General features: G+C 44.2%; 1 protein-coding gene across 18 annotated transcripts in view; it reads right to left on the bottom strand.

Moving 5' to 3' along the window:
• KMT2C (lysine methyltransferase 2C) overlaps positions 1-22,685 on the bottom strand; it is a 254,936-nt gene extending 232,251 nt beyond the window's left edge. For 15 of the 18 annotated variants that reach the window (XM_027538515.1, XM_027538520.1, XM_027538519.1 and 12 more), the window contains exon 1: positions 22,263-22,661. In XM_027538515.1, coding sequence (XP_027394316.1) covers positions 22,263-22,423 — 161 coding nt within the window. In that variant the 5' untranslated portion in view covers positions 22,424-22,661. Of the gene's footprint in view, positions 1-22,262 lie in introns of all 18 variants that reach the window. The other 3 variants (XM_027538533.1, XM_027538516.1, XR_003510636.1) reach the window with 2 other exon arrangements.
• Positions 22,686-23,982: the final 1,297 nt, after the last annotated feature.

Genomic DNA, 23,982 nt, shown 5'->3' with positions numbered 1-23,982 from the left:
CTCTCGGCTTGAAACAAGTTCTCTAAAACACAACAGCTACAAAACAGTTTGGGGTTTTTTTCCCCCTCTTCTTCTCCTAATATAATTAAATTAGATTAGATAACCAGAAGAAATGTTCAGATGTTGGTGAAGGGACTAAAGATTTTACTTTTTTTTCTTTTTTAATTAAAACTGGTCACTAAATACACATAAAGAAATGTACTGAAGGTTCTCAAACCTGCTATGGAATACTTGAGTCCAAGTGTTTTTTCAGAGTTTTTAAATTATATAAACATTTCAAAATGTGTCAAATTCATATTTCCTATTTAAATATTTTACAGAAGTATATGTAGTCTTACATACATACACAACTTACACAGAATTGGAATCTAAATGCTGATTTATTCTGTAATAGCTAGCTAAACTACTGAAAAAATTAAGTGAAAAATTTAGACAACCAAAGAAGGCTGTTAAAGATACTACTTTATTCCCATCACTCTCGGACCAAGCAAATTCCAAACCCAGAATATGAAACTTGTGAGATCTGTTCTTTCCTTATTAACCCAGATTTGATGCCACGATAAAACCACACATCTCAATAACTGTGCCATCACAGTTAATGCTTTAACACAGTTAAACCCATCATAGAGAACTGCAATGCTTCTGTTAGTTTTCCCTTTGTTTATTTTTTACAGGAACAATCCAAGCCAAGTCACCTTCTGGAACCAGATGCAAAAATACGACCTTCTGAAAAGAAACAGAACTTTTTTGCCCTTGGGGCATTCGAGGTTCTGAGTCTCTTTACTGTCATTTAAATTTCTGTACTCAAAACGTCATAGAAAACGGTTATCACCGCTCAAATCAGCCATATTACCCTCCCAGATCCAACACTGCTTGATGAGAACACTTTGCGCTCCACCATCCACCCTTTGGCAGCTCTATTCAGTACGGGAGGCTCCGTGGCTCCCGATCAAGCCCTGCCAACCCTACCCCGGGCAGCACCCGTCCACACACACACAGTAAATGAGCATTAACGTTCTTTCTTGCAACTTCTCCTACCGCTCTGAGGCTCTCCCGCCACACACACACACACACACACACACACACCCCACAACACACACACACACACACACACACACACACGACACACACTCGAGGATCCTACAAGAAAGGGGAGGGGTGGGGGTAGGTGGAGGAAAAGGCTCGACTAGAGAAAGTAGATCCGCGCGTAGCAGGCGCCTCAAAAAGGTGGGATGGATTTCTTGAAAGCCTAGATCGGGAACCTTGCTGGTGACAGCCAACAGAGAAAGTCCCTAACGTTAACTCTTTGCTAACCGTTCACAGGAACTTCCCCCTCTACCGCTTCATTGCCAACAAACCAACAAGTCCATTTTATTGTTTTATACTATTTAATCAAATTTTGTTCAAAGTTCAGCATATGAAACAAAGGGTAACAGACATATTTTGCATTTTAACAACGTTAAAACCTTATGTTAACCCTACAGGTACATCTCCAAATTCTTTCTATTCTATCTGGTCAACGCTGAAATATTAGCAACCTAAAACAGTTTTAGAAGTCTACCAAAAATGTGCATCATTTTTGGACTTCACTTGGGCATCACTCACCCAAACCAGAGCCATTTTTTCCCCCATTTAACAAAGAAGTTTTCATGAAACAAGTCTACTTAAAATGCTCCAACCATACTTTGACAATTTCTTCTTACAGTCCTTTTATTTATAGGTGTTTATTATGTTTTTAATATAAGATTTTTTAAAAAAACCTTTTTCAAGCCTCAAAACAAGCATCTGTAATTACAAACAATTACCCTCCTCCTCAAAAACAAACAATTTTACTTTTCCTCCTCAAACTTTCTAATCTTCTAGGAAACCAGCCAAATATTTTCTACTCCTGGCACTGAACAAATAAAAAGAAACATTATGTAACCTCAGCCTACGGCTGTTGTTTTAATAAACCAGCTTAAATTATGACTTAACGGAGGTCTTGGTTACTAAAGAATGCCTATTTTTAAATAAACAAATATTTTAAAGACTGTCAATATGTGGGTGGAGAGCAGGAAATAGGAATCAAGTTCTTAACTTTGTTTCCATAAAGGCCAGTCCAGGTCAAGAAAATTTTTTTTCCCCTGATCTGGTATCTTGTGAAATCTTACCAACTCAGAACACTGATTACAGATAGACCATCATCTTCCATGCAATATTCTCCAAATCTACAAAATTATAGTAAAATGCAGAATGATAAAATTAAAGGAGTTACCCAACCAAGAAAGCAGCCCTTCTATAAAAATACTGATCACATGACTGATGCTTGTGTATACACAGACTAGGTTTTTTGGTCAGAAGGAAACAACCAAAACAATAGAAGTCTATCCTTTCATTATCACCAAATTAAATAACATCATTCCAAAAGATTATCCGTAATGAACCTTGGATTTACTTGAAATGGTTTCTATTTTTATTCCATTGCTATGAAGGTTCAAATATGGATAAAATTCTACACATTTCATCTCAAGATTTTTATCCTAATTAAATTTACAAACATCTTTTAGAAAATGGATATGAAGCACAAAGACTGGTCAGTGGTGAAAACTACTCAATAAGATTTAATAAAAATAATGTATTTGGGGAAATACTCTTTGCGACCCCATGGACTGTAGCCTACCTCGCTCCTCCTGTTCATGAGATTTTCCAGGCAAGAGTACTGGAGTGGGTTGCCATTCCCTTCTCCAGAGGATCTTCCTGACCCAGGGATCGAACCCAGGTCTCCCACATTGTAGGCAGACACTTTACCATCTGAGCCACCTGGGAAGTCCCAAATAATTCCTATTATCTATCAATTAACAGATTTCTTTCACTTAATCATTTTTAGTTTCATGGCCTTCCACCAAGGCACAAACTCTTAAGATGCCGCACAGAATCTTGTTGGTAGCAGTAGATTAACCAAGCACCACTACCTTTAATTAACTTACGGCTTCCCCTTACCCACTTTGTATTTCCCCTGGCTTCCCCAATACTTCTCCTAAAATCATAAATACCTACAAAACAAGCTATAGGCACAGTGCATGTGGCTGCTCTATAGCAACTGCCAATACAAATATTGAGGGGAAAAAAGCAGTAAGACTCACAGAAAATAGGACTGTGTTGCAGTAAAGAGAACCACTCTGCATTTATGTAATATATTTAATCATTTTTCATTAAGACTGCAAAATAAGTTAACTTCTTCATAAAAGAGGAACTCATTACTAATCCTAGGTTATTAAAAAAAAAAAAAAAAAGGAACACCACCATAATTAAAACTTAAAGTTCCTCCTCCCAAGTACAGGGCCCTACTAATGAGGTAGAGAATAAGACTGAACAGGAAGGACAATAAATCAAATGTTTAACTTTCCAAAAAGTCAAAAATCCTAAGGTGTTGTTATCCTAACCCACAAAATTTTTTAATTCACTCCTTCTACAATGACTTGAATAAAACCATAATGCATTAAAAGACATAAAACTAACTACACAAAAGATGATTTTCTATATAGTCAAAGGAGCCAAAACACTTAATGGAAATGTCTCAAAATATGTAATATAAAGAACTGAAATTAATAACATTAAAAACAGGAACTTCGTGCTTGTCCAGTGTTTAAGACTCTGTGCTCCCAAAGCATCTTGGAGTGTTTAGTCAAGTGGGTCTTAGGAAGCATCACTAAGAACAAAGCTAGTGGAGACGACAGAATTCCAACTGAACTACTGCAAATCCTAAAAGATGATGCTATGGAAGTGCTGCACTCAACAGGCCAGCAAATTTGGAAAACTCAGCAGTGACCTCAGGACTAGAAAAGGTCAGTTTTCCTTCCAAATCCAAAGAGGGCAAGACCACAGAATGAACAAGCTACTGCGCGACTGCATCCACTGCACACGCACAGTTCTTCAAGCCCGGCTTCAATAGTGCGTGAGCTGAGAATGTCCAGATGCTCAAGCTGGATTTAGAAAAGGCACAGGAGCCAGAGATCAAATTGCCAACATCCATTGTATCATAAAAAAAGCAAAAGAATTCTAGAAAAACACCTATTTCTACTTCACTGCTACGCTAAAGCCTTTGACTGTGTGGATCACAACAAACTGTGGGAAATTCTTTAAGAGATGGGAATACCAGACCACCTGATCTGCCTCCTGAGAAATCTGTATGACGGTCAAGAAGAAACAGTTAGAACTGGACATGGAACAACGGACTTGTTCCAAGTTGGAAAAGGAATACATCACGGCTGCATATTGTCACCCTGCTTATTTAACTTATATGCAGAGTACATCATGAGAAATGCTGGGCTGGACAAAGCACAAGCTGGAATCAAGATTGCAGGGAGAAATATCAATAACCTCAGATATGCAGATGACACCACTCTTATGGCAGAAAGTGAAGAGGAACTAAAGAGACTTTTAATGAAGGCAAAAGAGAAGAGTGAAAAAACTGGCTCAAAACTCAACATTCAAAAAACAAAGATCATGGCATCCGGTCCCATCACTTCATGGCAAGTAGATGGGGAAACAATGGAAACAGTGACAGACTTTATTTTCTTGGACTCCAAAATCACTGCAGATGGTGCCTGCAGCCATGAAATTAAAAGACATTGCTCCTTGAAAGAAAAGTTATGACGAACCTAGACAATGTATAAAAAGCAGAGACATTACTTTGCCAACAAAGGTCCATCTAGTCAAAGCTATGGTTTTTCCAGTAGTCACGTATGGATGTGAGAGTTGGACCATAAAGAAGGCTGAGCACCAAAGAACTGATGCTTTTGAACTGTGGTGTTGGAGAAGACTCTTAAGAGCCCCTTGGGCTGCAAGGAGATCCAACCAGTCCATCCTAAAGGAGATAAGTCCTGAATATTCATTGGAACGATTGATGCTGAAGCTGAAGCTCCAAAACTTTGGCCACCTGCTGAGAAGAACTGACCCATCAGAAAAGACCCTGATGCTGGGAAAGACTGAGGGCAAGAGAAGGGGGTGGCAGAGGGTAAGATGGTTGGATGGCATCACCGACTGAATGGACATGCGTTTGAGCAAGCTCCGGTAGATGGTGAAGGACAGGGAAGCCTGGCGTATTGCAGTCCACAGGGTCACAAAGAGTCAGACACGACTGAGAGACTGAACAACAGGTTCAACCCTGGTCAGAGAACTAGATTCCACATGCGGCAAACTAAGACCTTGCACGTGGCCAAAAAAAAAAAAACAGTTGTAGAGGAAAATTAACTTTACAAAAATAAATAAAATAACATGTAAAACATTAAGAACACCCTCAACCAATAAACTATGGACAAAACATGATTGCACAATACACAAGAAATACAAGTAATAAAATTCAGAAATGCCCAGTAGTCCTACTAATCAAGTAAGCAAAAAACAGTACTTAATGTTTCTCAATTATTAAACGAAGAAATAAAAAGGTCTGTATAAAGGGTTCAGTATACCACACGTGACAAAGATCAATGATACCTGTCCTAACACACATTGCTATCAACACTATAATTTAATTCATCCCTTTTGAGAAGCGTTTTAAAATAAGGAAGAGTTCACATTTAAGTAGAAACTTATTGAGTTAAAAGGCACTGTTCTAAATAGGCTTTCTGAACATGTACCATCATTACTGCTCGCAAAAATCCTATGACAGGGATTTGATCATCATGACCCTATTCACAGATGCATAAACAAACAGATTAAACAGCTTGTTGTTCAGTCACTAAGTTGTGTCTGACTCTTTGCAACCCCATGGACCGCAGCACACCAGGATCCCCTGTCTTCCACCATCTCCCAAAGTTTGCTCAAATTCATGTCCATTGAATCAGTGATGCCATCCAGCCATCTCATCCTCTGCCACCCCTTCTCCTCCTGCCCTCAATCTTTCCCAGCATCAGGGTCTTTTCCAATGAGTTGGCTCTTCACATCAGGTGGCCAGAGTACTGCAGCTTCAGTTTCAGCATCAGTCCTTCCAATGAATATTCAGGGTTAATTTCCTGGTTTTCCAGTTGATTGACTGGTTTTACTAAGTCCAGTATCTAGAAAGTGATAGAGCCAGAACTTGAGATCCAGCAGTTAAACATTCAAAAAATTTTAGAAAAGAATTACATATATCATAATATAATCCCCATCATGCTAATTTTAAACTAAACAAATTCTATTTTAAGCAAAGCTCAAGTTAATTCCAACCTATCACACTATTACCACAATGCCCTTTATTCCAAAGAAAAGGCCTACTTTGACAGCAGCCTCTTAATAATACAGGTAGGTAAAAGTTACCACAGGGGTTTCCTTGACGGTCCAGTGATTACGAATCCACCCCACCACACAGGGGACACCCTGCAATGCACCCTAGAGTCTGTGCTCTGCAACAAGAGAAGCCACCTCAATGGGAAGACCTCCCATCCCAACCAGAGAGCAGCTCCCACTCACTGCGGCTGAAAAAGCTTGCACACAGCAATGAAGACCCAGCGCAGCCAATAAAAAATATTTTTTTAAATTAGTATGAACTCTGTATTAGGATTCAAAAATATCAGCATTAAGAACTATAATGAGATCTCATAAACACACATCCAACATGAAATTTTGGCAATAAAGACAGCCTAAAAACCCTTCTTTAAAACTTGAAATAGGGCTTTCCTGGCGGCTCAGTGGTCAAGAACCTGCCTGCCGATGCAGGAGGCCGGGTTCCATCCCTGGTCTGGGAAGATCACACATGCCTCAGAGCAGCTAAGCGCGGGAGCAGCAGCTACTGAGTCCACAGCTGTGACGACTGAAGCCTGAGTACCACTGAGCGCTTAGACCCTGCACTGCACAGCAAGAGAAGACACTGCAATAAGCGCCTGTGCCCCTCAACCAGACAGCAGCCCTGCTCGCCAAGACCAGAGACAAGCCCATCCGCAACAGAGACGCGGCACAGCCAGAAGGAAGCAGATTAAAAGCAAACAAACAGACCGGGACATGACTGTTAAGTTCTTTATCCAGCATCAGTTTCCAATGGCAGCACTGTGTCAAGCATGGTATCAAGACTCTCAGGACACTTGTCACCAACACTGCACCACTGCAGGGCTTCCACAGCCCAGCCGCTTCTAGAGGGATTTCTCCCTGCCTCAAGGAGGATAAAATAAAAGACACAGTGGTTCAAAAAGAAGGGTTAACTGGAAGAGTAAAGAGCCACTCAGAGGCCAGTAAATGGGCTGTTTGATAAAGACAAAGAGAAATGAAGCCAGCAACAGGAAGAGAATAATCTCTGATAAAAATCTGTTACTGAGGGATAAAGAGCTATAGCTTGGTTTACTGGTTTATTACCAACCTTCATCACTCTTTAAAAAACAACAAAAACATAAACATAAGACTACCCAAAACTCTGCACTGTTTACTGGGGATATAACTTTGAAAAACCAGAGGCTCCACCTTCAGCCAGCTCACAGCGGGATCCGTCACCTCCCTCCGCTGTGTCCTGGCTAACCTGCAGAACTCCGGAACCCCACAGCAGTTCTCCACCCCAGTATTAACGTAAGGCTTGTCATGAGCGCTTTCTTATTAGTTACATCTGAAGTACTGAAGCTTGTGGAAATCCACTTAAAATAAGTTGGGGCAGTTTAAGGCTATGCCTGTAATAACCTCACTTCCACTCACGTGTATTTCAACATGCTTCCCGGGGTATGATCAGGATATACGCTCTGGAATGCACATTACCCACAGTCCCCTGAAATCTGAATACTTGTAAGAGAACCTTCCCTTGAATGTCAACATCAAGTGACTTCCCCTAAGAAAAAAGCACTAATGCTGTGTTTACTTCCTGAACTATTCCCTTCCAAAAATCATTTGTGAGGAAGAACCTCCATCTCAGACTCCCTGGTGGCTCACTGGCAAAGAATCTGCCTGCCAATGCAGGAGACTCAAGTTCGATCCCTGATCCAGGAGGATCCCACATGCCGCAGAACAACTCAGCCCCTGTGCTACAACTACTGAGCCCGTGCTCTGCAGAGGAGAGGCTCTTACTCTGGAGGCTATGAGCCCCAAAAAGGTTTCAAATAAGCTTCAGGGGGTCCTGAACTCTCCTCCTTAAATTCTACAAAACGTATATACCTACATTCATGAATGCATCCTTCTGTGGAAAGTAAAGATATACCCAAAGGAATCTGTAACCCAAAGTAAGATTGTTGTTGTTTGGTTGCTAAATTGTGTCCAACTCTTTGCCACCCCATGGACTGCAGCCCGCTAGGCTCCTCTATCCATTGGATTTCCCAGACAAGAACACTGGAATAGGCTGCCATTTCCTTCTCCAGCAGATTTTCCCAACCCAAGGATTGAACCCACATCTCCTGTGTCTCCTGCAATGGTAGGCAGATTCTTTACCACTGATCTACCTGGGAAGTCCCCAAAACAAATTAAGAACCACCCAAGATTTAATTGCACCCACACTCTGATGAACTCAGATCAGTTAAGCTGTTTTCCTTTCTTAATCCTTGTTTAATCTCTACCTATTTAATGCTAATAAAATTTACCAACATTAAAAGTGATTGGTATATCAAACACCACACACATTAGTTTATTATTTAAATCCTTACAACCCAGTGAAGTTGGCATTATCCCCTTTAGCAGATGAAACAACTAAAGCACCAAGAAGTCATCTACCGAAAGTTACGCTGTGGCTCTGTTCAAAAACCGTACACCTCCTCAAAATGAAATATGGCTGTTTGCTTGTGTGCACATTTCCTACTTCTAGCTACTGGGTCTTTCTGTTTAAGCCCCACCTTAGTCAGCAAGAAAAATGATTTTGTTGTCAAAAGACATATCTCTGCTCGGCTGCCAGTTACACAGACAGATCACCCAAGTCAAGAAAGACCTTAAGTACCACAAGTGTTGGAAGAGGAACTTGAAAGACATTTTGGCCAGGATAAAAACTTGGTCTGGGATTTTTAAGGTAAGCATCTGATCAGTTAAAAGATACCTGTTAGAACGTAGAACATTCTGAAGAACCTACCAAAACACACTGAAACTAATTAAACGCAGCAAGACAACAAAATACACGACATACACACAGACGTAAATGATGCTTCAGGAGTTGAGCCCAATCTCTCCTACCGCAAAGCTCACCACTGCAGAGTCCTCCCTAAATAAAGTCAGCCTAGCTTTTAAAAAATGTATTCCTAGCAATAATCTGTAAATAAAATTCAAAAAATTCCTTTTATAACAGCCTTGAATTAAATACTTAGGAATAAATTTAAACAAACAAAAAAAGCACAAGATCTGCACACTGAAAATTATAGAATACCGCTGAAAGAAATTGCTGTTGTTTAGTCACCAAGTCATGTCCAATTCTTTTTGACCCCATGGACTGTAGCCCACCAGGCTCCTCTGTCCAAGGGATTTCCCAGGCAATAATCCTGGAGTGGGTTGCCATTTCCTTCTCCAGGGGATCTTCCCAACCCAGGGATCAAACCCAGGTCTCCCGCACTGCAGACCACAGAGTCACCTGGGAAGGCCTGAAAGAAATTAAAGATGACCAAAATGAAGGGACACGTGATTTCATGTACTGGGGAAGGAATAAATTCTCTCTAAACTAATCTACAGATTGATTATAATCCTTGTCAAAATCCCAACAGACTTTTTTTTTGTCAAAATTGGCAAACTGACCCTAAAATTTACATGGAAATGCAGAGGACCTATAACAGGCAAAATAATTTTGGGAAAAGAAGAACACTGGGAGGAATTATAGTACCTGATTTTAAAACTTACAATAAATCTAGAGTAATGAAGATAGTATACCATTGGCATACGGCTATGGCTAAGTCACTTCAGTCGTGTCCAACTCTGTGCAACCCCATAGACGGCAGCCCACCAGGCTCCCCCATCCCTGGGATTCTCCAGGCAAGAACACTGGAGTGGGTTGCCATTTCCTTCTCCAATGAATGAAAGTGAAAAGTGAAAGTGAAGTCGCTCAGTCATGTCGGACTCTTAGCAACCCCATGGACTGCAGCCTACCAGGCTCCTCCGCCCATGGGATATTCCAGGCAAGAGTACTGGACTGGCATAACGATTAGCAAAAAGATCAAGGGAACAGAATAGAATCCAGGCTTCCCTGATGGTTCATGGTCAAGAATCTGCCTGCAGTACAGCAGAAATAAACCCATACATTTATAATCAAGTGATTTTCAACAAAGGTGCCATGACAACTCAATAAAGAAAGGATATTCTTTTCAACAAACTGTCTCAAAATAATTGTACTTTCACATGCAAAATAACTAACTTAGACCTTACCTCATACCATATATAACCACTGAAGCCTGCGTGCTCTGGAACCCAAGAGCCGCACTACGGGGCCTGAGTCACAAGTAGAGTCCGTGGCCTCAACACAAGGTACCACTTGCTGCAACAAAGACCCTGTATGCCACCAGTAAGACCCGACACAGCCAAATAAACAAACTTTTTAAAAACGAAAAGAACAATGCAGATGTCAAAGTTTTCTGATGGCACTTTAACTTTTAATACACACATTGAAGATACTAGAATAGATGATTTTGAGGCTCTTTCTAGTTCTGGGGCTGGATAATCTGAAAATGGAAGCTAGGCAAGTACTATTCTCAATGGAAAATAGTATGGAAGGTCAATTATACCTCAAAAACAAATAGACAAACTCAAAGAGATTACATTTGTGGTTATCAGTGGTGGGGGCTGGGGGAGGGGAACTGGAGGAAGGTAGTCCAAAGGTACTAACCTCCACTCAAAATAATTAAGTACTAAGGATGTAATGGGGCTTCCCTCGTGGCTCAGCGGTAAAGAATCCACCTGTCAATGCAGGAGATGCAGGTTTGATCCCTGAATCTGGAAGCTCCCCTGGAGGAGGAAACGACAATCCACTGCGGTATTGTTGCCAGGGAAAACCAAGGGACAGGGGGGTCAGGGGGGCTACAGTCTATGGGGCCACACAGAGCTGCTGCACAGCGAACGGAAGTGAAAACATGATTAATACCACACTCCTGTATGTTGGATACAGAAGTACTGAAAAAAATCCTACATGTTCTCATCGATGACGACGAAAAAATCTTCTGCCTTTTTTATCTGTATAAGATGAATGTTCACTCAACTTATTGTAGCAATCATTTCATGATGTACGTTAAGTCAAATTACTCTGCTATGCACACCTTAAAATTATACAAGGCTGTATGTCAATGATACCTTAGCCAAACTCGAAGAGAAAAAAAACAGTATGGTAAATCACTTTGGGTTCTCATTTGGGTCCTTGTATAACAGCACAAATGGGGAATCTATACTTCCTCCATACCACCTTTCCCAACTGTGTTACTGGCAAGGCTAGTTTTCTAACAAAGACACAAGGCTTTTCTCCCGTAGCCACTGTCAATGGCACCCTGTTGCCTATGGTAAAAAGTCAAACTTCCCAATTTAGTTTCCCTTCCTCATTTACTCACAAAATGGGCTGCAGTTTCCTTTTCTTTCTTTGGTAAGCATTTTTTTCCAGCTTTCTTGGAGCTATAATTGACAAATAAAATTATAAGATATCATTGATGATTTGATATACATATCCACTGTGAAAGGATTCCTCCCATCCATTAGTTAACACATCCATTACTTCACATTATATATATGTTTGCGACAGACATTATTTCCCTTCTACTCTCTTGGCAAATTTCAATTATATAACACAGTGTTATCAATTATAGAAATCATGTTGTACACCTTAGAACCTCAGACTTTATTCACCTTATAGGTGAAAGTTGCACTGGAGTTTCTTAAACAGCAAAAACCAGAGGCAGACAAACCTGGATTTAAATCCTGACTCAGTGACTTATCAACTATGTGATCTTCCTGCAATTTAGCTCATTCATTTGTAAAACTGGAACGAACGATTCCACTGATGTAACTTTTTTAAGTTCCAAAGGAGATAACTTCTCTGGTGACACCAGGAGCGCCTAACCGGAGCAACCACTGAGTAACTGTTCCTCACCTGCCTGTTCTCTTCACTCAAGTTTGTTTCTGTTCTTCAAGAATCAACTCAGAAGATGTCTTTTTTCAGGCCCCTGCCTTAAAGTTCTTCCTTCTCGAAGCTTCGCAGCACTACACGCAATGTTCCACTGCAGCGTCTGTCATCCTGCATTCCAGCTGGCAGAACGAAATGAGGGCAGGGACCCACCGTGTGTTGGTCCCTCCAGCGCACAGCAGGTGCTCAGTAACATCTTCCTTGGGTGAATAACAGAAACCACACAGACAAGGGAACCCTGGCTGAAAATAACATGCATGCTTTAAAAACGTACTTTGAGAGGAAAAGATTCTAATTCACCTATAACCTCACTAACGTTACACAGCGGTTTTATTACTTGATTCCTTCTCTTCTGTCATGTAGGCTTCCCTGGTGGCCCAAACGGCAAAGAATCCGTCTGCAATGCAGGAGACCTAGGTTCGATCCCTGGGTTGGGAAGATCTCCTGGAGAAGGGAATGGCAACCCACTCCAGTATTCTTGTCTGGGGAAATCTCATGGACAGAGGAGCCTGGCAGGCTTCGGTCCATGGGGTCACCAAGAGTCAGACACGACAGAGCAAGTAACACTCCGTCATGCGGGTGGGAGAAAGGCAGAAAGCATGAAGTACAGTAAAGGAAAAAAGAATCAGGAGCCCAAGCCCCATGCTTCCTATTTTATTTCTATCTCTACAGAATGTTTTTTATATTTATAGTACTATTAAACACACCCCTCAATATGCTGTAATACAACAGTCCACTAGATGGTCAGATTCAATGATAGGTAACATAACATACTCCAAGGTCAAATCTGAATTTTGGGGGGAGTCCCTAGCAGTCCAGTAGGTAGGACTCCAAGCTTCCACTGCAAGATTCGACCCCTTTGGGGAACTAAGATCCTGCATGCCTCTCAGTGCAGTTAAAAAGAAAAGGAATTTCAGACCAAGTTAAATGTTACTGTGTGTGGTATTTACCAGGGCTCTTCACCAAGTATTTCCAGTTCCCTCTCCAGAAATATGACGGGATTTCATTTCCTTACCCCCTTGAAGTTAAATGCTACCATGTGACTTTCTGGGTCCAACACGTGCCCCTTCTGGAGAGTCTCTGAGTGTCAGCACACCCTGCTGCGTTCTTCTTCTGTCGTGGCAATTACGAAAGGCAGAGATCCTGTCTACCCACACCTGGCTGGAGATGCTGTAGAGGAAAGCTCCCAAGCCAGCCCATGATCAATGTGTGGCCTTGGCAAGAAATAAACCTCTGCTGCCTGAATACACTAAGAACTGGGGTTGTTCGTTACCCCAGCACACTCCAAATATTCTGCATTCGCATACAGAGAAAGTTAGTATTTCTCTCTATTCCAATCTATACTGTGACAACTGTATTTTTAAACACCATTTAAATTCCCCAATAATAAAAATCCATCTCTAACTCAAAACACCCTAGTGAAATGGGGAGCAGAAGGTAGACAGCAACCTCACTTAACTATCTCAGTTATAACCAACTCAAGATGGTTGTACAGCAGAAACCAATAAAAATTTCAAAGCAATTACCCTCCAATTAAAAATAAATTTTAATAAGTTTTTTAAAGTATCTCAGTAAAAGCTGGAAAACAATAATTTTTATCATTTGTATCTCAAGTATTTTTTTATTCTTCAGTCTCTGACTCCACAAAGTCATCTGCTTCCATCTTATACTGCTATGTAACAAACCACCATAAAGTCTAACAAATTAAAACAACAACCATTTTATTTATTTGTAATTTTGCAGTCTGGGCGGGGCTCAGCTGACTGGTTCCTCTGCTCATCTCAGGAGAGTCAGTTTTGAAGCTGGATTCAACAAGCAAGATGATGAGGGGCTGAACTCAGCTAGGAGACCGAGTTATAACTCTTCAAGTACGTAAGTCTTAACAGGAGAAAAACTCGGCCGTAACTAAGCAAATGCTTCGACCCTAGTAGAACAATTCACTGATGAGAGTTCTAAGGTAAAAAAATATGGTTATTCTTTCATATGTTTCATATTGCTATTTCACATGCAACCGGGTACTTACTCCAAACACGTGTGCATGTCATTAGGATCCCCAAAGATGAGGAAATCAAACAAGATTTTTTTGCTAGGCTCCACTAGAACACTTAAGAACCAAACCACACAAACTTCACCATTGACAATCAACTATATTGTTACTAATGTAAACAGGTTACATACACTGAGGTGTAAAGATTAAAAGTGATTCAGTCTAAAAAGACATAAGAAATCATTTTAAAACCACCTAGTAATTCATCTCATTTAGGGAGACATACTAATAAAACCATGGTCAGCAGAGATGTAAAATAAAAAGACCACTATGACAACATTCACAAGTTAGCGTAATAAAAAAGTTTTTCTAATGATTTTGTAATAACATTACTATGTATATATTTTTATATATACATAGCTTCTAGGAAGTTGTTCTGGTTGTTTTTCATGTGTTATTCATAATAAAAAACATTCTATAGAGATTTCTACCGATTAAGTTTCTGTACTTTCTCTTTATCAGGGAGAGCTGTGTAGGAGGGCACTCTTTATCGCCCGCCTCCCCCGACATAACCACTACCTTATTTTTGACGCCGTGGTGGTTTTGGAGTGAGTCTGGTACCTCATCACATGTCAGCCCATAATAATCAATGATGTCACAGTAACACCTGATGATCACTGATGACAGCAGCCGTTAACACTAATAGCAAATTCTTATAATACCACCTCAGGCTAGCATTTCCTGTGTGCCAGACACGGTCTGAATTCTACACATATATAAACTCACAATAATCCTAAACTAGATGTGGTAGGAAGATCACTTTGCAAGTGAGGCAACAAAGGCACAGAAAAGTTACTTCCTAACGACAAATAGTTAACAAGTAGCAGAACCTGGATTTGAATTCAGGTGATCTTAGTTCTAGAATCAGTAATATCCCAAGAACGTACTTTTCTCATTTCTAAAAAGAGATTATGATTTTAAATTTATTGGCTTTTTAAATATTGCACAGATGTACATATCCAAGTATATGTATTAATATTCACTACATAGCCTTCCAAATCATTTTCTGTACAGGAAATACACACACAGTTGGTGTTTGTATTCTTTGTACAAAACAGAGTTTGTAATAAACTTACTGCTTTGCAACTCTTGAGAAAAGTTTTCCTCAAGTCAACAAATGTATCCCAGATATACTCCCATCTTGGTACCCACTCTCTGTCCTGACAAAAACTATACGATATATGATCCCGCAATCCCACTCTGGGACATATATCTGGAGGAAACTAACTTGGAAAGACACATGCACCCCAGTGTTCACAGCAGCACTGTTTACACTAAGCAAAGCATGGAAGCAACCTAAATGTGCAATAAATGAGTGGACAACAAAGATGTGGCAGATACACAGTGGGCCACTACTCAGCCATAAAAAGCAACAAAAAAAGCCATCTGCAGCAACATGGACGGACATACAGATGATCATACCAAGTCAAGTAAGCCAGAGATATCGTGATAACACTTAAATGTGGAATCTAAAAAAAGTAATATAAATGAACTTTTTTAAAAAACAGAAATAGACTCACAGACATAGAAAACAAATTTATGGTTACCAAAGGGAATGGGGGGGTGACAAATGAGAGGTTTGGGATACAATATACATACTACTATGTACAAAATAAAAAACAATTACTGTTATGTAATATATACATAACAATGTATAAGTAAACAGCAAGGATCTAGAACTATACTCAGTATTTTAACAGCCTATAACAAAAGAATCTAAAAAAGCATACACACAGACACAACTAAAGCACGCTGCTGTACACCTGAAACTGCACCACGGTAAATTAATCATACTTCAATTTAAAAGAAAAACGGTTTAAAATCAGAACTGCGTGGCAGTCCACGGATGGGTGCTTTGTTCTTGCCGACTCTCGTCTACTAGCCTTCTACCTTCCTCTGCTGTCATGAGCATGTCTGCATGTGTATACTGGCCCATTTCTACTGCGAATATATTCTCATCTCATTCCTCACCTTTATAGGCTTTCTTGACCTTTTCCCCCCATCTCCTAAGGGTAAGGAAGCATTCTAAGTCTTTTACTATTTTCCACGCATTCTCCATAGTCTCAGTGACCTCAAGTAAATCACACTAGGGATTGATTCCCAGGTGGCTCAGTGGTAAAGAATCGCCTGCCAATGCAGGAGACGAGAGTCGATCCCTGGGTCGGGAAGATCCCCTGAAGGAGAAAATAGCTACCCACTCCAGTAGTCTTGCCTGGAAAACCCCATGGACAGAGGAGTTTGGCAGGCTACAGTCCATGGGTCACAAAGAGTCGGACACAGGTGAATACACACACATCCTAATCTAAACCTACTCCCAAATCCTCCGACACTCTAGACATTTCTGTCTTGTAGACATCTATGCCAGACATCATCAAGCATCAGAGTGGCTACATTCAACTGTAAGATGGGCGCAGAATACAGAATAATAGCCATTCTTGTCCTCAGGCAGACTGTAGACATCTACTTTTAAAACTTTCAATTTAAAAATAAAATAGTCCAGGCATATCGCAGAGGTGAAAAACTTGTCCACTGGTGGTCTACAGATTAAACCTAGCCCACAAGGTATAGCTACAAATAGCATTTTAGATCTTAATTGAAAATACTTAGAAGTCAAGAGATTTCGCATGAAGATCCAAGTTTTCAGCCTTTGTTGAAAAACCAGAGTATCTAGCAACATCTCACAGTCTCAGGTGGCAGCCATCAGCCAGAACTCTCTCAGCGTCTCCTAAGCAAGGCACAAAGACCCCTAGGACTCTTCAGACTGTTTTTACTCACCATTTTCTCCCCAACTTAAGGCCTCAAAAATGTCAGCTGTCATTCTGGAGCTTACAAACTGCATGCAACTCATTTAAATTACCTACTTGGTCCCTGTAAAGTTTATAATGCCTGGACTATAAAGCCCAAACTCGTTAGCCCTGCATTCAAGGACCATCACAGGTTGGCCCCAAACCCCACATTAAGCCTCTGTTCCAGTCACACCCCACCAAGAAAGCACCTTTTACACTTCCCTCAATAATTTTATTCACTCTGCTGCCCCGGAACACCCTCTCAACTTTCTTCTCACTCAATTTAGCTAAATGTTATTGACTCTTCAAGGTATAATTCATGCTCTGCTTCCTCCACATTTCTGGGGACCCTTTGGGCCACAGTAAACCTTCTTCCAGATTTGACTGTCCCTCCCAGCATACATTTGGCACTTACATGCTCTCTGAATAAGGTGTCACATGAAAGATTTTAAAAGTTACAGAAAAGCATTTCTCAGACTTAAACAGTTGCCACATTTGTGCATCATAGTTACTGCTATTACTAAATTAATAGCAGAAGCAAAGTCAAACAATTTTCCTGTCTTTTACATGATGCTTTTTCTAGAGAAAGTGCAAAAAGAGCTGTGTCATTCCTCCTTCTCTTAACCTGTGTTCTTAAGTCCTCTAAATTCTGCAAATGGGGAGACTGACATTGCCAATTACAAATTCAAGATTAATCTTTCTACTGAATATTCACACTAGCCACAAGTATACATTTATATGCAGGCCATCACCAAACAGAAGAAAAAAAAAAAATCATCCCTATTTCACTCCACAACTTTTGAACTTACACTGCCAAGAAGTTCTGAAAATAAACACTGCAGCACAAACATGATACAGAAAATGTTAAAATAAAGGAGGAAGGGATTAATCTGCTTGTTGAAATTTAAAGACGGGCCAAAACTATTTTTTTTTTTTATAAAAGAGAGGGAGGGAGGATGGGAGGGACACACACAGAGTTTAGAAAGTTTATTCTGTATCAGCTAAAAATTGTGTTCAGTCCAAATGTCTCACAGATGACCTATGTAGAATGCTGTCAAGGGTTTCACGTACCCCCTCACCAGGTGAGAGCATCTGAAGTTCTCTATAACTAAAAACTGACTGTTTCCATTTTGGAAGGTCAGTGACGTTTCATTGAAGCCCCTCAGTCATAACCACAAATGCCTCAAGAATACAAGGTTGGACAATCGCTCTCTGCCCAGAGGGAATCTGACTCTGGGCTGGGGAATAAATAATATGCAGTTTCACAAAAAGGTGAAGGAGAAGGAGAGGTTAGAGGAGTGTGTCTTGTCACCCTGCAAAGTGACCACAGATCTGGCATGGCAGAATTAACTGACAATAAGAAAATGTACTAAACCCCTATCTGTAAAATGAGAAAGCAAATTGTTTTAATACTTTTAAATTTACCTGGAAATCCATGTTGACCAAGTTTACATACTAATAATCATATTGTATCAAATATAATTTGTATTTTAGACTAAAAATGCATTCTGAAAGACGAGAGATTCCATGAAGACGACCAACAGCAGGGCGAGAGCAAGCTAATGAGCCCACCTCAGAGATGAGAGAGGCTGTCATTCCAGGATCAGCTCTTCAGGTAAATTAAAGCATCTCAGTGCCCATTAAGTGCTAGAGACCAGTAACTACTGAAAATTCCCACATATCTAAGTTCGTGAAAAGTAAGAAAAAGAGTAACTATCATAAAAGTTACAAATTTGCATCATCTCAAAAAGCACAGACAACAGTGGTACCCCTTAACTATAAACTGCTGTTTTATGAAACTGCATATGTTATAACGCAACGCAGTTTTCTGTTTGTTTTCGTTCTGCTGATTTCAAGTTCACAGCCACAGAAATGAGAACTCTGAGGGGCAGGGAAATGTGCTTACAAACACAGGGCAGCAACAGTCCCCGGCAGCGCCGCCATGTTTGCTGGTCCCTTGGAAGACATCGCTGGTTCTGCCTCCCTTTTTTCTACAATAATGCTCAAGGTGACTTTCTAATAACACTAACTGACCTCTGAAAAGAAACCTGGTTCAGGGTAAAAGAAGTTTATTCAGAAAAGGTCAAGGATAGAGCCTCAGAAATCCTATCCCCGCCACATGCTGCTTCTGTGCCATCCCCATACCCACCCCCACGCTGAACATCAACTTTACTGACTTGGTAAGAAACAGGGTGGAATGCTTCCTTGGCTTCCCAACAGAGTAATGCGAATATATATTCTCAGGAAGAAAAGAACCAACCGAAGCTTCAGGAAGAGTTTCCTTAACCTTAACAAAAATAACTCCAGGCACTGGTAGTGCCTGCCCAGCAGCAGGAGCTTCCGCACCAATGGGAAGACCTGCACCTCTGATAAGGACCAAGTGACAGACAATCCTTACTGCGCAAAAGAACTTTTAGACATGTGCAAACCTGACCGTTCTACTTAGTATTTCCCTATTTTCATACCCACTTTTCAAACTCTGCCTCTAAGATTAATAGCTTCAGTTCAAATTTCTTGATTTTAGGTTGTAAACATATATGTATTTTTAATTTATTTAGCTGCATGGGGATTTAGTTGCAACGTGCAAACTCTTAGTTCTGGCATGTGGGATCTAGTTCCTTGGCCTGGGATCGAACCTGGGCCCCTGCCCTGGAAGCTTGGAGTCTTACCCACTGGACCACTAGGGTAGTCCTGTATACATAATTTTAAAATAACAATAGTTACTGTAAAATCAGTAACCGCATACGCTTTTCAAATGTGATTAAAACATAAAAATGATCTAACACTATAAAACAAGAAATACTTACCTAATTATTAAATATTTAAAAATTTAAACTCAAAACAATGTGTATTTATTAGTCCATAGCTAGCTTTTTCTTTTAAACCAAAACAAATACACCAACCTACTTTTAAAAAATACTGCCATAAGGCATCTTCTCTAGGGTAAAACAACCCACTTACTGATCATCTAAATATCACTGACAATTTAAACACGTTTATCTCCACTGCATTCCACAAACACACTAATTTTCATTTCTGAGGTAATTATTTGCAATTCCACATAATTTTAACATTTACAAACCTAATTTACATTTATTACACATCGGTTTCACTTTCAGGGTCTGCACTACCCAGCTAACTACATGGTCTTTTCTGCATGTATCTTAGTACAGTATGGATTTACACAATTGAAAACCCCTCTCCTTGCCTCCCATTTCAGATATTAGCTTCTATTTACATATTCCCAAAACAACTGGAAAGTCTATTTCCTTCTTCAAAAGACACACCTAATTTTAAAGAATTCACTAAAAAGTTAGAAGCCATCCAAGTTACCACTAGACTTAATTACCTGTGAGGACTACAGTTCCAGCTTCCAAATCTAAAAAATAAAACTCTCAAAATTTAGAATTGTTCTAAACATCTTCCAAAGTGTTGAGATTTTTATATTGATGTATTACTGTCATTCTGTAGAAAAGTTTTAATCTCTCAGAGGACTACCTTCTCCTTCATAATATAAGCGATAAAAATTAAAATAATAAAAGTGGCAATACCCTAAACCAACCTTTCTCCCGGTGCACTCAGGAGCTGCACTAATACAAATGAGCTCATTGCAATTTCAGGGGAAGTGTACACGTACACATACACACACACACTTGCATGCGTAGGGTGAGAACAATACTGAGAGGTCTACTCTTTCTAGGGTAAAAATTTAAAAACAAGCCTAGAACATATAATAATCCAAAATTAATGTTCACAAAGAATGAAATAGTGAAAATGGGAAGTAATGAAGTTAAAACCCTACTGTGGCTTCCTATGTGTTGCTTTAAAGGATACCAAAAAAGTGGCAAAGAAGTTTAAAATTACTTAAACCTGCACCTTCCTTCTCCAGATTTGTTAATACAGGAATAACAATGGCATTTTGTATCAGACACTACAATGCGAGTGATACAGTAACCCCCAACTTTGTATCACAAAGGAGCAAATGCAATACTGTATACATCCTGTACTTGTTTCCCTCGCGATTTGTCACAGCTAGGTAAGAGCTGGCCATAAAATATGGAGGCAAGTCGAAGGCCCTGAATCGCTTTCACAGTACAAGGACAGCGAAGCAAGAAGGAGCACATACCCAGTCCAGGGCTTCATGGGGCTCCCACAACCCTGTTCTCTGCCTGGGCTCACACTCCTATTTTTACTATGTATCACCAAACGTTAACAATGCTATTGCTAAATGAATGCACCCCATCCGAAGAAAAAAAAAGCCAAACTAGAACAAAAACCCAGAGAATCCGTAAGTGAGCTGCTCTCCGCTGCGTCCACTGCACCCTCGCACTAGCAGGAGACGACCATATAATGAAATGAGTAAGCACCCAATCCATTCCACAACTCCGAGGGCGGCCACGGACCTGCTCGGCACCCTCGAGAGCCATGAGCGCTCGGCGACTCCCCGGTACGAAATGGCTTTCTGGATTCCACCGGCAAAGTTGTCCGAGAACCATGCTGCAAAAAGGCATTTCTAACAACTGAAAACCGGCGCTGCCCAGCCCCGGGGTGCCGGCTCCGAAGCACCCAAGAGCCGCTCCGGCCCCGCTCACGGCTCGGAGGCGGCTCCTCGAGGCGAGTTCGGTCGCGGTTTCCATCCGTCCGGAGCTGCACCAACGTGCTCCCCACGCTCGGCCGGCGGTTGGGAGCGACATTTCCAAAAACTTGGCGCTCGCGGTCCCCGCGCGGCCACCACACGGAGTTTGAGCGGCTCGGGCCGGGCGGTGCGGGCCGGGCGGGGGAGGGGAGCGGCCGTGAGACTTCCCGACGCGCCGGTGAAGCCCCGGAGCCCGAGGCTGGCGGGGGTGGGGAGGCGAGGAAAGTTAAAGCTGGGGCCGGCTGACAAAAGCAGCCCGGCTCCGGCCGCTGCTCGCCGCCCGCCGGCAGGCCCGGGGGACCACCTGGCCCCGGCGTTTTGACAGCTCGGCGAGCGCCCGGGGGGTGCCGAACGCGAGGCCGGCCCCGCGACTCTCCAGCTGCGCCTCGGGCTGGGATACCCAACGAGCCGGCGAGGCCCAGCGGCGGCTACGAGAAATTTCTCCAAACACAGAAGCCCCAGAAACCGCGGCGCCGGGGCCCAAACTAAAAAAAAAGTAAAGTGTGGCGGCGGCGCGGGCCGTCGGGGGCCCGGCCGCGGAGGGCGGTGCGGGGCGCCCGCGGGAGGCCGGGCGCCGGCGCGCGGGGCTCGGGGCGGGCGCGCGGGGCGGGAGGGCGCCCCCGGGGCCCGGAGCCGCGCGGCCGGCGGGGCCCCACCCCCACCCCCACCCCGCGGGGGCGGCCGGGGGCGCGCGGGGGCGGCGGGGCCCGGGGCGCGCCGGTGACAGCTCCGGGCCGGCCGCCGCCGCCGCCGCCGCTGGCTCCCGGCCTGGCTCCCTCACACTCAACTTACTTCTTTCTGGCTCTCTGGAAAGGGGAAGCGCCATCTTTGCGAGGCCGGCCCCGAGGTCTTTTGTCTGCGGCTGCGGGGCTCGGGGCCGGGGCTCCGGGCTCCTCGGGGGGTGGTGGCGGCGGCTGCGGCTGCTCCGCGCTCTTGTCCTCCTCCGACGACATCCTAGTCACCAGGAAAGACACATGGATCCCGGTCCTCCTCCTGGGGGGCTCCTCCCGCCGCCGCCGCCGCCGCCGCCGCTGCTGCTCGGGTTCCTCCTCCCCGGCTCAGCCTCTCGCATTTCCCGCAGCCCCGGGAGCAGCAGCAGCAGCAGCAGGTACCGGGAGAGGCGGCAACATGGAGCGAGCAGGACACGCACTCACACACATACGCGCGGGCGCGCGCACCTCGGCGCGCAGGGGCCGGGCGGGGGGCGGCGGGCGGGGCGGCGGGAGGGAGGGAGGGGCCGGGCCGGGCCGGGCCGGGGCGGGGAGCGCGGGCGGGGCCGGCGGGCGGGCGCCGGGCGGTGCGGGAGCGGGCGCGGGCGGCGCCGGGCGGGGCGGGGCTCCTGAGGGGTAGGGGCGGGGGCGGGGGGCGGCCGGCCCCGGGGGTCTCCGCCCGCGCCCCTCCCCCAGGCCGCCCGCGGCGGGGAGGAGAAAGGGGCCGCGGTTCTGGGAGCTGCGGCCCCGCGGGCGGGGGTCGCGCCCCCCGCCGGCTGCCCCTCCCCTGCGCGAGCCGCGTCGGGCGGGGCGGCGGCGGCGGCGAAGTTTTGACAGCTGCTCCAGTTGTTGTTGTGGGTTCCGGGCTGCGCGAGAGCGCCGGCCCCTCAGCGCCCGCGCCCGCCCTCCGGGGCTGGGAAGGAGGAAGTTTTGCGGGTGTGCGTGTACCACACACATACACGCACACACAGACACACACACACTGGACCGGGGCCGTCGCGCGAGGGCCGCCGCCGGGTCTGCCCCGAGCGCCCCCGCACCTCAGCCCTCTCAAACTCGCCGCCGGTCTCGCCCACACACGGCCGCCGCGACGCCCCCGCCCCCTCCCCTTCCCCCACCCCGCCGCCCCCCGCGCGCCGCCGCCGCCGCCGCCGCTGCCACTCACGGGGGGGCTCGCTCCGCGCATGCGCCGCCCGCGGACGCGCCGCCGCCGCTGACCTCACCGCCCCTCCCCCGCCCCCGCTCCCTCCTCCTCTGACGCGGCGGCCCCGGCTGCGCCGCGGCTCCGGCTCCGGCCCCGGCCCCGGGAGAACGCCAAACTGCGGAGGAGGGAGTCCGGGATCGGGGTCCCGGGGAGCGCGCGGAGGCAGGGCGAGGACGGGGGTAGGGCCGCGTCCCCGCTCCGGAGGCGCTCGGCGCCCCCACCCCCCCACACTGCCGCGGACGGGAGGGCGGGTGGATGCGAGATGGTCGAGCCCCGGCGCGCGGCCGGCCCGGGCTCCCCCTTCGGCGCCCCCGCCCCACCCCACTCCGCCCCACCCTCGGCGGGGCGCTAGGGGACCGGCCCGGAGGGACTGCGCCGGGCGCACGTTCAGCGTTCTTTCGTTTTTTTAATGCGCGTCTGTAGAGAGAAAGAAATGGAGTGCAACTTCGTTCTAATCCTATTCCAGGGGTACTTTCGTTATTGCCACGTCGTTTTCAAAATGATCCTGAAAGGGTTTATAGAGCTGTCAGACAAAAAGATGGCATTCTGAGGAATAAAAAGGCTGAAAGACATAATAAACCAGTAAAAAAAAAAAAAA

The sequence above is a fragment of the Bos indicus x Bos taurus genome, chromosome 4, assembly GCF_003369695.1.
Source record: "Bos indicus x Bos taurus breed Angus x Brahman F1 hybrid chromosome 4, Bos_hybrid_MaternalHap_v2.0, whole genome shotgun sequence".
NCBI lineage: Eukaryota > Metazoa > Chordata > Mammalia > Artiodactyla > Bovidae > Bos > Bos indicus x Bos taurus.
This window is presented reverse-complemented; position numbering and strand designations above follow the sequence as displayed.